Source organism: Lepisosteus platostomus, chromosome 8, assembly GCF_059453375.1.
Source record: "Lepisosteus platostomus isolate fLepPlt1 chromosome 8, fLepPlt1.hap1, whole genome shotgun sequence".
NCBI classification, from domain to species: domain Eukaryota; kingdom Metazoa; phylum Chordata; class Actinopteri; order Semionotiformes; family Lepisosteidae; genus Lepisosteus; species Lepisosteus platostomus.
This window is the reverse complement of record NC_142618.1, coordinates 47006571-47019699: the sequence shown is the minus strand read 5'-3', so window position 1 is coordinate 47019699 and position 13129 is coordinate 47006571. Positions and strand designations below refer to the sequence as shown.

Genomic DNA, 13129 nt, shown 5'->3' with positions numbered 1-13129 from the left:
TCATAAACATCAATGTGCAGTTCATCTGCTTGGCATTAATGTTTATTTGAATTTTCAATTCCTCCTGGATGGGTCCCACGTTAAACATCTTGCCAACCTTGGAAATATTGTGTTGGTACTGCTGTAAGGGAATGGCTCAAAAATTTCACCATAAAGTAGTTACAGTTCATTATGAGTTCATTTTTGCTGACTTGACGGGAAGAAAGAAAATGACTCAAGAAAACGCTACCTTCTCGGTGCCTGTTGAAGAGGATGCTCTGGGCTTTGAGGATGAGGATGATGTTCTCTGGATCCGGCCCATCCACTATTTTAGCAGACTTTGTGCACAAGAACTCGTAGGCTTTATTTACTTTCTCAAACATATCCTTTATTGAAAAAAAAAATAAAGAGATTGATAGATTGGTTTCACTGTCCAACCAAATATGTATTTATGAGAAAACTGAATTCCTCACGCCATGACAAAAGAGAGTGCGATTATAAAATGTATTTACTACCAATTAAATGTTCATCAAACTGAAAGCATCACAGTAGTCCCTAAAGCTGCACTGCCCTTCTCCAACCATGTTGGTAAACATTATAATGGTTTACAAAGCATTGGCTTTATAAGCATTAAATTAATCAGTTTCTTATTGTGTTATAACTGACAGTGAAACACTTACAATTATCCTTTAATAAAGGAAGAGTTGAAATTACCTCAGCATAATTTCAGAATAACTGTTGGACATCGGTTTCACTTTACCAACAAAATGTCAAATCACATCCAGCTTTACTACTTCCAAGAGAGTGTTATAAAAGAACACAGTGGATACTGATTTATCCCAGTTTTCTTAATACAGTATATAGAGTTAGGACTATGGGGCAATCATTACAATTTTGCTGTAATACCAGTTAGTTATTGAACTCCACCATATTGTCAATGTATCATGAAACCATTAAAATACAACTGTAAGTTGTCTGATATTTTTGACAACTATAAATCAGCATTTAAAAACAAGCAAAACATACTCTGCCTTCTGGATTCTTGTCTGGATGATACTTCTGAGCTAGTCTGAAGTAGGCTTTCCTTATTTTGCTCTCATCATGCCTGTAGAACAAGAAAAAAACAACAAGACCATTATTGAATCAAATATCTGGGGAAATGATCAATCCATTGAAAACTGACTCACGTTCTGTGCGAATCTAATTCTTCTATTCTGTACTAAATGCATGTTTTCACTCACCACCTTTCTTCTCTTTTTAAATATATCAGTTTGATCCAATAGCTGTTATTGTAAACCTCTGCACAATATTCAGAAATTTCTAATGAAAAAGGGAGGGACAGTGGCAAATACCTGGGATTTTCTTTAGTTTAGCTGCTCCATCCAGCACAAGACAGTGCAGATGTCAGTAACATGAGATGCGTTTACAATGTAATGGTTTTATTTGTATGTTTTAGTTCAAACCAATCTCCATATGAACTTAGCTAGATGTTTGCATGACCTTAATACTGTCAAAGCATTTAGATAAAGGTAGAACACTGTAATGGGCAATCGATTGTTTAATCCAGATCCATTTGTAAGAATAGGGATAGTTTGGGAAAACTCAGTAGTGCCCATCAATTTTAATAGGAACATGGCTGTCAGTATCCCATAGTGAAACACTCTATAGGCCGTTTGTAAACAGGAATTATCTCAGCCATACCAGAAAGCAAAAACAAAAACTGAAGGAAACTCTTATTCTTAACATGTATCTAAATATACAAATGCTTCAAATACAAATGGTTAAATCACACACAAATGGACAAAATGGCATCTTGCTTCTCGTGCTCATTTTTAGCACTTCCCAATTTGGAAGCAAAGCACTTACTGTCCCTGTCCCTTGGGGAGGTTTAGTACATCGTAGGCATCATCTACGGACATGGATGGTGGCTTCTTCTCCACCTCCCTCTTCCAGGCTTCAAGGGTGTCTTTCAGAAGTTTCACCTGCATTAAAATTAAAGGAGAGCAGTCCGTTGCTCAATTCTTTGATGAATATGTCTTTCAAGTAATGTTTTCCGTGATATACTCAAGATGTATGCTTTCAGCACCTATGGATACATTTTTGGCCAACAATTTACCTCAATATGTTAAAATGTGTTCATTTATATACTGTATGTATTAAAAGGTAATCTGACACTAAAGCTGCATCAAAGACCTGCTTTCTCCATCTGCTGTGACCCGTTTGCCCATAATTTACTGATGGGACAACAGAAGAACTTGAATGATAACACTAAGTTCACAGGTGCCTGGCAAGCCATGCTTTGGAGAAATCTGATCTCAATCACATCTAGTCCTAGAGATATTTAACCGATTGTGTGCTGCCACTTAGAGACATTCTATCACACTAAAATCTAGTACTCTACCATAAAGCTACTCAAGAACCTGGGATAGAACACATTTTTACTTTGATTAAACTCTGCTTGGGGTAAGTAGATTATGTTTTGTTTAACCGCCTGCAAACAATTCTAATATACTCTTTTGAGTGAATTTCGTGGCAAATATGGAGCTGAACTGATGTTAAGTTTAAACCATAAGGGATCAAAATGGTGTCATCAACCTACTGGGTCTTTGATAGGCCAGTCAGGGAATCTTATAGTGTCACAGAGGTGTTTGAGGTAATAGATGTTGCAGAAGAGCTCGTTCTCCAGCTGAGGGTAGTTAATGATAGGAATAGGGCAATACTGGTATAGTGCTCTAGTGTTGCTCTGTAGCCTTGGAGAGAAGTCAGCAAGATGGGCAGCAATCTTCTCAATCATTAGACGCCTGTATTCACAAAATGAAAAAGAAAACAATTATCAACACCAAATCTAAATTTCACAGCCTATAAAGACAGTTACTTTTTCCTGTATCAAATTAGAAAGGATTCCTTTGTGACTTTCCAGAATAAATACGATGCTTTTTGGCAACATAAATGTTGGGGTTCACCCAAACCTCTCAAACTAAACAACTCTTTCTTATCAAGATGAAGAGTTTCTGGAGTTGCTCATCATTAACACATTTTTATATGGCGAATTTTTATATGGGACCTTGAATGACAGAGGTCCCTGAACCGGATACAACTGAAATTTGTACTGGACAAACAATTAAGACAAAAACTTCCATGGGTTCCACTAAAACCCACCTGAATGTTTCCCCAAATGTAACTAATACACCAAGAAGTACAACTCTAAAACATTTTTTCTGTTTATTAAATCTTCTGTCATTATCCTCTTTTGAAATTAGTATTAAAATTTCCCCTGAAATAAAGCTTTCATGATGAGAAATTGATGCACAGTGAAAATAAAATGATTACTCACACGCATAAAATTATAAATACACACAGGGTTAAATATTTTAATAAAGCGACACACAAAACTCCTATTTTAACTCAAGATGACATCTAAAGTTAGTGGGAGGGCAGATGTTTTATTCAGAACTGGAGGTGTGTCCCGCACTAACTACATCATAGGCCATCAGTTGCCAGCTAAAAGTTATTGCGGCAACTCTACTAAGCTTGGAAAAAAAGTTAGCTGGTGGAAAAAATGGCGAGCACAAGCAGAGATTGGGACAAATTTCGAAAATACTACAGTGGGTGTGAGAAAACAAAAAGGGAGCAGAAGAGGGAGGATGCAAGTGTGGCACTTAAAGGGTCTTTGGAAAGGTTCGTTGTAAAACCCAGGAGCGAAGAAGAAACGGACACGACAAGGATGCTAGCATTGAGACACCTGAAGGTACCGATAGCATGATCTTCACACAAGAAACCCCCCACCATGGGCCCCGCCCACCCCTTGAGACGGCCCCCCCTACTGTAGCTCTGTGTACATCCCCATACGGACTGGCAGTCATGTCACAGATGTATTTTATCTCAAACCTGAAGTGCTGCCTTTCAGCTGAAAGCAGCCATTGTCTGAGCTAATGGCTATTGATCCACTGTAGGCAAACAGGTTCTCAGAGGAAACTTAATTTCTTAACAGCTGAAAGCTGAAGCTTTTAACAATGAATCCATGTTAGTGAAAATGGAGCAAAGGCCAGATGGGAAAAACATTGTGCAGTGTTTAAAAACAAAATCAGCCTCCTGAGCCCAGGAGTCACAAGACGAGCGATGTTTATTTGGCAGAACTTATTAAGTGGCCCTCCACAGCTGAAAGCCTGCAATGTGGAAAACGGTCACATCCTGAAGAATGACACTAAATGAAGGCCTCGATAATCCGTCTTGAAAGATAAGTCTTAAATACTTCCCCGTCATTTTTGTGCACTCCAGAATAGATTAACAGCTTTGCCAAAACCTGTAATTAGCATGTGACAAGCAAACAAGTCTAATTGGAATTATTTTAGGAAATGAGGCATGCCATCTTGCCAGTGGTTTCACAGGCACTAATTTTGTCTAATCCCGGTCTATTTTATGTTAACTGCATCAAACTATGACTACTGTCAATCAGGATCTGTGAAACTATGTACTATGGAAATTAAAGGGAAATGTATCAAGGATCACAGCCAATGAGACACCTTACTGGATTTTTCCCTAAGGAAAAGGTTCTGAAGGACTACTGAAGGAAATTGCTTACCTCCTAGTATATAACAGATGCTGATCTCAACCTTAAGAGTTTTCTTGCAATGCTGCTAAAGCATTATCTGGGGCAGCCAATGCACTTACCAGTGCACATGGGGGGATGCTTCATTTTCCTTTTGTATATTTAGCAAGAATTGTTATGTTGCCAAGAAGGTAACCAAATTAAATAGAAGGTAGCTCAGAAAGACCAAAGATAACATAAAATGTGCTTCATAAATTGTTGCAAATATCAAAAACATTAAAATAAACATATCAGACTAGGTTACCACGTTGTTGTTTCAATATTTGTTATTAAATGGAAGAATTACCCCATTATTGTTATGGTGGATGCTTGAAAAAATAAGCTATCATTCTTTTATCTTAAGTACAAAAATGAAACAAGTACTACATACTAATTTTAAAAGCAAAGATTTAATCCAGATGCGGAAAAGGCCTTTTGTAGATCATATAAAAGTGAACACACAGGTAGGTCTCAGTTCATGCTGAATTTAAGGTCAACTGAGGACTAGCTGGTGCTATATGATGATTTCCTACATTATGACACTTTGTGTACCTAACTGACAGGCCTGGGTGATGTTTGCTGACAGTGCAAAGATTGGAATGAGACAGCTTCTGATTAATGGAAAGAGAACCTTTCGCACTGAGATAGATTTCTTGAACATTTCATTGTGGCTTTTTTTTTTTTCAATTGAAGTCACTGGTTTTATTGACAGAAGCTATTACACATATGGGCCTTCGGTATTCCTACCTCATTTCACTGCTCCAAATTGCTTCTGGAGTATCAAATTCTCCAAGGAAAATCTCTGAAAATTTTTCAGGCTCATAGTTTTCCAAGTAACAGACCATGGCCTCAGGGAGAATGTGACCGAGGACACTTCTCTGCACGATGTCCTGACCCTTCGACTAGAAACAGAGAAATACATAAATAGGAAGGAAGCTAAACATGGGATTCTGTTTACTTTTCAAAGCAATACCTCAGAGATTGTTTTATCCTTTATTTAAAAAATATTCACAATAATTCAATTTAATCACCGAACCCCTGTGAGGTTCAGATGTAGTTAAAAAAACTTAGCTTAACAGTTTTCTGAAGAATAACTGAGTGAATCTTTTATATAAATACAAAATTGTCATGACATGCTAAGGGACAAAAATGTTTAAGCTTTTTATTTAATGCTGATATTCTAATTTATTTTCTGTGTACTTTATATTAATATAAACTACAGAACAAAGACCATTCATGATAGTGAATAGCTATACTGTTTAATAGTTTAACATCATAATGGGAATTACATTTTGGGATGATCATTTAACTATTTCACTGAGGAAAGATTTAAACAGCAAATGGTTATACACTGCATATACAGTTTACATACAGTATATCTAAAAATTAAATGTCTAAATCTAAAATCTAAAAATTTACTAAAAGTATAAACATAAGTGGAATGGAAAAATTCTACAAATACTACAAAGGGTCAAATAAAAACACTTAATCCTTATTGTATATATGTTGGATTTCCTCAAAAACATACTGGAATGTTAACTGCCTTCTGGGACAACTGGCCCTAGGTGTGAGTGTCTGTGTGTGCCCAGTGACAGACTGGTGTCCCACCCTGGGTGTGAACATCCTTGCGGAAGAAACGGTTCAAAACTGGATGGATGGATATATGCCGGATCCCACAAAAGAATTACAATCACCATACTTAGACTGAAACCAAACAAATGCCTGTAAAGGAATTCTAATATTCATAATAGAATATTTTTACAGTTTTCTTGCGATGCTCACATCCAAAAAGAATCCCTACAGTCTGCTATGCAAACCCATTGTCTTTTTTCATTTGTGAAATCGCAATTGGAGAAAAATCTACATAAGACAGAACAAGTAGTATGGGTCTTGCATTGGTTTTCTCACAGCTCTAGTACAGTGCTGTTACCATATATACTGTACAAAACGTTCTTTTGAATTAAGGGTATATATATTAATTAGCTTTTGTCAAATAACAATGGTTAGCTGTAGTAATTGGTCTCCTGCTTCTGGCATAATGCAAATGAAATATGGTGATTGGGCTGCACCCCTTAACCTCTAACCTTACGCTGGAAGAGTGTTCATTCTAAAAAGTACCAAAAGGGCAAATGTAATTTACATTAGTGATTTAATGTCTTTTATCCATCTCTCATCTACCATCTATGATTTCACTCTGGAAGCTTGGATGCTCAGTTAGTATTAGCCTGGCTTCTCTGTGATACACAAGATATTATATAAATGCACTGACCTCTTCAGACTTGAAAGCCTGTTTCAGGTGAGTATACTTCAGGAATCTGCCAGACAAAAATGTAGAGAGGCTTCTGTAAGCTTATGTGGAGAATAAATTAACATAGATAATAAATGCTTTCTTGAATAACCATATTGAAATACAAGAAAGATCAGTTGACTAAATCAGTAGGTTATCTATCAGACGTTCTTACAAATATGACATTTACTGGCCTTGCCTTACTATGACATGCCAATTTCCTCCCAAAAACATGCCCAGTTGAGATGGTAAGAAGGAGGCATTGTTTATGCTTTCTTACTAAGGGACACTGTGTAGAAGGACACTTAAAACTGAAAACAGGAGGCACTTTATTCAAAAATGGGAGTATAGAACAAGCTTTTCAGCCTTGGTGTTGAAGCTAATATCCTGACCTCTTTCCAGAAACAGCTAGATGAGATCCTTGGATCAATTAGCCAAAAATATCAAGCAGACTAGATGGGCAAAGTGGTCTCATGTTGCTTACATTAAGAAGTCGAGTTCTTAATCAAGTAGGAATTCTGCTTTTGATAACATTAAGACCAACATGCAAAGGAACACACACGCCACAACCAAATTCTAACACCTGATACAATGGGAAATGGTTAATTGATAATTTTACATTTCAAAATAATAATAATAATAATAATAATAATAATAATAATAATAATAATAATAATAATAATAATAATAATATACCCTGCTGATCTCCCTCAAAAATAAAATGCACACTATTTTCCAAAGGTAAGTCAAAACATCTAATGATTTCAAAAGAAACTTCTTAGTTTCTAAAACTAAGTCGAAAGCAATACCACTGTTGTCGCAACTTTAAGACTTTAAGCACTGTCACTAATATCAGACTTGCTTGAGGTCTCACTTTGGCTAGAATAGAGTGGTCTTCCTACCTAGCAACAGGAAGCACATTGGAGCCTGTGTACATCATGATGAAGAAAAAGACGCCAGTGAGGTACAGCCGAGGCAGCTGGGGGTTGTCTTGCATGATGAGATACAAGACATTGGCGACTTTTTCCACCAGTATAGGATCAAAGGTGATCAAAAGCTGGAAATACACAAATCGCATTACAGGCACAAAGAGATTAAATACTTCTCCTGGTTTTTTTTCAATATTCTGGATGAGGTTTCAACACAACACAGTCTAAAAAGTTTTTTTTGTCTGACAGCACAGGCTGCACAGGAGTATTCCCTAGCCAGCATGGTAAAGAGCTAATGCCATGTATTACAGACCCAGTCAGTCTCCGGATCCAGTGGTGTAGCCTATTTACAGAGCTTGAGGCCTTTCGCAAATAAAGAAGTAATTTAATTCTGTAAATATGTGACCACAGGCTCATCTCTTTTTAACCCAATCGGAAAGCCATTAAAAATACTGCATGGCACATGCAGTCCTGAGCAAGGACACCAATCTAAAAGCAAAACTGAAATAATTCCAAACAGAATACATGCATTACCTGAACAATGTGAGGAAGACAAGTGCTATCAGTTAGGAGCCTTTTGATTCGAGGGAGTGGTCTGATAATAGCATTATCCTGATCCCTGATCAGAAAAAGTAACAAAAGTGATTTTATGCTCTTTAATTTTTTATATTAGCATCATATGTAATAGTTTATGATTACTTTAAGTTATCCGAAACTATACCTTTCTTAAAAGAAACAAACCAAAGAAAACAAAATATCTAAATACTTTTACTGATGTATAAGTTGAAGACAGACATGAATTTATCTTTATGACTTGAACACAGACTTCTCAGAAAGATGTTGTGATGAACAGTTTTTTGCCAATAAGAACATACATTTGTTCATATATTTGGGTATATTTCCTGGAGTTTGTTACGGCTTTCTACAACAGGTAATATTTCTCTTATGTTTCTCTTGAAGATTTGTTTTAGATGATTGAATTTCTAACTATAAATCATAATGTGCAACTTGACCACCAGTCCAATTGCAAATATGTCCAATTGGCATCCTGCAAAATGTATCAAAAAGAGGCACTCAATATTCTGTCCTACCTGCTGGGAAAATAGGAGCACATAGTGATAAGCATATTGAGAATGAGTGTGGCCAGGTCTGTCTCATTTAATACTGCTTGCCCACTGGCAAGCAAACACCATTTTAGCTGGGGAATGGCCTGCAGAGGGCGCCAGCCATCCATGCCCTGTGCCCAGCATCTGGTCTTTGGGGTCAACACACCAGAAGTCCAGAATTCCTGCATCTGAAACACAGACATGACACACATTGTAATGAACATAGAGGTGCATTTCCTTATACTACAGCCAAGGTGGAAAAACATCAGAGTGTCCACGGAAAAGGCTTTGTTGGCATACAGTACGTTTTATATGAAGCAAATGTTAGAATTGTAGTGGCTTCAATGCATCCCAAAACAAAGGCATGTGATTGTATCATTTGAAGATAAAAAGCATGAAATCATGTCACAGCACAGTGGGCAGCATTTGCTTTGCTGTATTCATCTTTTTGTGAGAAGTTGAACTTTTTTTTGCCTCATGACCAAACCACAACTAGGATAGGAAGCGCTCTTTGCAATAAAACACAATTTAAATTATTTGCATTTATCAGTCTATATCCACCATTCTTAAGTCTCTCAGTTACTCGAAGAAAATGCCTTATCTAACACTGTCAATATTTGGAGCTCTGGTTAATTTTTGTGCAATATGTGCCTGCAAGTCACAATCAGTATTGTATGACTATGTGCCATTATACCCATAAGCAAACCCTTACCACCCAGTGGAAAAGTTACCTCCTCAAAACTGAATGGGCCACGTCGTTCTTTGTCTGCATTGCCAAAGTACCACTCCTTTTCACTTTCTCTCTTCATATCTGGTGAAGCTTCAATTACATTGCTCTGGAGAGAATCACATTAGAAGCTTTAAATAGTCTCCCACTAAAACATCCAACACATGCACATGATGAGGTTTAATGGTTTTAGGGATACATCGTCAAAGTTGTGTACATTGAATAATTCTGTTAACCACACTAAATATGTTGACTTATATTTTAATATTTGTAAAACACGTACATCAGCATTTAATAGAAACCATCCAACATCTCTGTAAAGCTAGGTAGAGTTCTGCATTGTCTGTTTCTGTGGAAAGCAGGACTCTAATGTGTAAATATCCATACAAAATTTCTGTAGATGTGTATTTGTTACATTGTTGTTAACAAATCTGTTTTAAGTTTGGTTATCATTTTTTACCACACGGTGTTGGAAAACAAAGAAAATGTCATGTGACCCTCCGTAATCTCTGTTACACGGAGTGTATAATTGTTATTTTTTCATTTTAATTTGCTTGCACAGTAAACTAGTATCAGGATCCGATTTTGATCATAACATCCCTTTATTGAATTATTTACAACCTATAGGTCATAATACCAACATGTAAGACTGGTCAGGACAGCAAACAGGAAACGACATACCTGCAGGGGGACTGTGGCCCGACTGGTGTGGAGATGAGCCAGTGTAAGTAAATCCACAAGGATTCGAACACCATTTGAATCCATGACTTCCTTCACATTTTTCTTTAATACCAAAAAGAAAATTAACACAAGTGTGTTGGTTTTTGATTCGGAAAGTGCCAGATAATCACATTATTCATATGTTAATATTGTCTTACATGAAACTACAATTAAAGAAATGTTAATAAAATGTTTTTGAATATTATTTTAAGTAAATCCCACCATCCTTGCTCCATTCACTTCTTTTTACTTTAAATTTGTATTTTCCTTTTAACCTGAAACTAACAACTTGTGTCAAACACATTTTTCTAGATAAATTAAAGAGGATTTCCAGACTAAGAGCACATGAATGCCTAACACCACCTTTCTTGAATCTCAAGGTTCCTACCACGGCAAGAGATCTCAACAGTATGATACAAGAAAACCTTTATTTAGAAATGTAGTATTCAGTATTTTTACATACCCTGACCCTTGTCCTTCTTGCCACATTGACTATGATGTAGCAAAAATATATATGAAGTAAGCTTGAGCCTTACACTTTCCAACTTCTATTTCAGAGTACAGTGTTATAATAAGTCCAAGCCGTGTTGTACTTCTTATGTTGTGAGATCATCTTCACATTAGCCCACTTCAGTGGTATCAAATACACAGAAGTTCGGACCTTACAGGTGTAATGGTGTTGCATGCAAACTAATACTTAAAGTTAACTTTTTCTCCTATTACATCCCACACATGTGGAACTGAATTCATTCTTTGCATCTTGGCCCACAAGATGGCCCTAGGGACTACTAATCCCAACATACCCCTTGCAGACACCTAGATTTCAGAGGTTAACCTGCTCTTAAAATGAGCATATTTAGTAGCAGAGTGAAAGAGGAAGCCTGGAGATTCAAGCATGGCACTCTCTCTGAGTTCTTCTTCAGTTTTATACCTCAATGAGCCAGTTAAACGAATAAAAATGTGTTGTTGCTAACAATGGCAGTTACAATTTATTATGACTTTGAGGTGAAATGGATCCTCCCATCTGGTTGTACAGCAGTAGTCACATGGCATGGCAAAACTGAAAACAACAAATTTACCCCACTGAATGAATTAAATGTAACAGGTTTCACCCACGGCTCAATTTTACAAAGAGCTGAAAACAGCCACGTACCTTGTTGAGAATGAGTTTGTTAAGGAAAAGAATAAGCCTGTCCCTCTCCAGTCTGTCAGTGCACTGTGAATAGAAGAGCAGTGGTTTACACATGGGAGCATCCTTGAAGCCTCAGGCATGCTGCCAATCAAACATTAGTTCTGGAAACAAGAGAGTGCATACCAAATAGATGCCCAACATGAGTTAAGGTTAGGAATGAAAAAGAAAAAGGCTCACAAAAAATAAAAAGGATAAAGTTATCCACATCGATGACAAAAAAATAATTTGTCAAAAGTATAGCTCATAAAGAAGAATTACACACTGTGGCTGTTATGCTCCTTTCAGCATTTAAAGAAAGCCACTTTATTTTGAAGGGTGTTCTCCATTCCCCTTTCTGAATACATCAGTGCTGTTTTTTCGTGCTGTCCTGTGACTCTCTGATGTGTTTTCAAACCAGCTGCTACTTAGAACAGTAATTAAATAATTTAAATAACGTATCCTTAAGGAAAAGGAGAATGCTGATGAAAATAGCCGTGAACACAATGTTTAAAGTTCATTGCTAAGAAAATATTTTGCCGTGCTGTTAGCCACACAAATCTAATTTGTAGCCCTGCTTATCGTTCCGCGAGAAGCTGGTAATCGTGTTGAGGTATTCAGGATGGTGCAAATTACCTGTCATACTACAAAAATTAAAATTTCTCTTGTATCTACAACTGTCACTGTCGCTACAATGCAGTTTTAGAGTTTGTTATTGAACTTGTTATAACGGCACAAAAAACAAAATACTCTATACTGATCAAGATTTGATTTTTGTAACAAACTTCAAATCAGGACCCATGAAATAACATATTAGTAAGTGTTACTGAAGCTCATTGCAGATTAACTGGCTCCTGTACTGCAATACGTCAATTAAGGGAATTGATGAGATATCACATTTATCCAATTTATTGTATTGCTGGTGCATCAAGCAGTTTCCAGGTCAGGGTTAAACCGAAGAGTGACTGTGGAGAGAGACTGCCACATCTACCGCCATCTCACTGGGGAACTTACAACACACAAAATACTTACACCTTGAAATTGTTCAGGGCAGAGCATAGTTTATTTTGGCAAAAATTATCAGAGGCAAACTATCAATAACCCATCAGCAACAGAATTAATAATTATGTTAAATTTCTTTTAGACTGTTTTCATATTCCACGTTGATTTAGTAAAGAGCTATCTGTAGGCATTTTATATGCTTCACAAATATGCATGACTACCTTAAGAATTCCATTCATTCAAAGCAGTGCCACCACTGAGACACACTGATTCTAAGCATTGTTCTCTCTTCACTGGTGTGGTATTGGTTGAGGGCTGCATGTTAATTATTGCTCTAAGAAAATGTTAGCTTTTTATTAGTTTAAAGCCTGCTACAAAACACTCAATCCTGCATCCTGTAATTTTTTCATTTTTATAGAAGTTACATTTTTTTAATTAGCAGAAAATTGAATTTTACAGCAGCGATTTTGAAAAGCATGTTTTACTGTAATGAAATGTATGTTTGTATAGAGCAGGACAACAAAGCTGCATTTTTGTTACATTTCAGGTGGTACAGGCCAGAAAAAATCTGATGCAGGAAATATGCTTGTAAAAACTGCTGTTGACAGACTTCTCAGTCTCTA

The 13129-nt window shown here is 36.7% G+C and overlaps 1 protein-coding gene across 4 annotated transcripts in view; it reads right to left on the bottom strand.

Moving 5' to 3' along the window:
• The window catches only part of dnajc13 (dnaJ homolog subfamily C member 13), an 83112-nt gene that overhangs the window by 17708 nt on the left and 52275 nt on the right, over positions 1–13129 (bottom strand). For all 4 annotated transcript variants that reach the window (XM_088643728.1, XM_088643725.1, XM_088643726.1 and 1 more), the window contains 12 exons: positions 11490–11552; positions 10298–10399; positions 9621–9725; positions 8875–9077; positions 8318–8402; positions 7757–7911; positions 6837–6882; positions 5315–5469; positions 2579–2780; positions 1846–1961; positions 1006–1084; positions 230–365 (listed from right to left, as the gene is read on the bottom strand). In XM_088643728.1, coding sequence (XP_088499854.1) covers positions 230–365; positions 1006–1084; positions 1846–1961; positions 2579–2780; positions 5315–5469; positions 6837–6882; positions 7757–7911; positions 8318–8402; positions 8875–9077; positions 9621–9725; positions 10298–10399; positions 11490–11552 — 1447 coding nt within the window. The remainder of the gene's footprint in view (positions 1–229; positions 366–1005; positions 1085–1845; positions 1962–2578; positions 2781–5314; positions 5470–6836; positions 6883–7756; positions 7912–8317; positions 8403–8874; positions 9078–9620; positions 9726–10297; positions 10400–11489; positions 11553–13129) is intronic.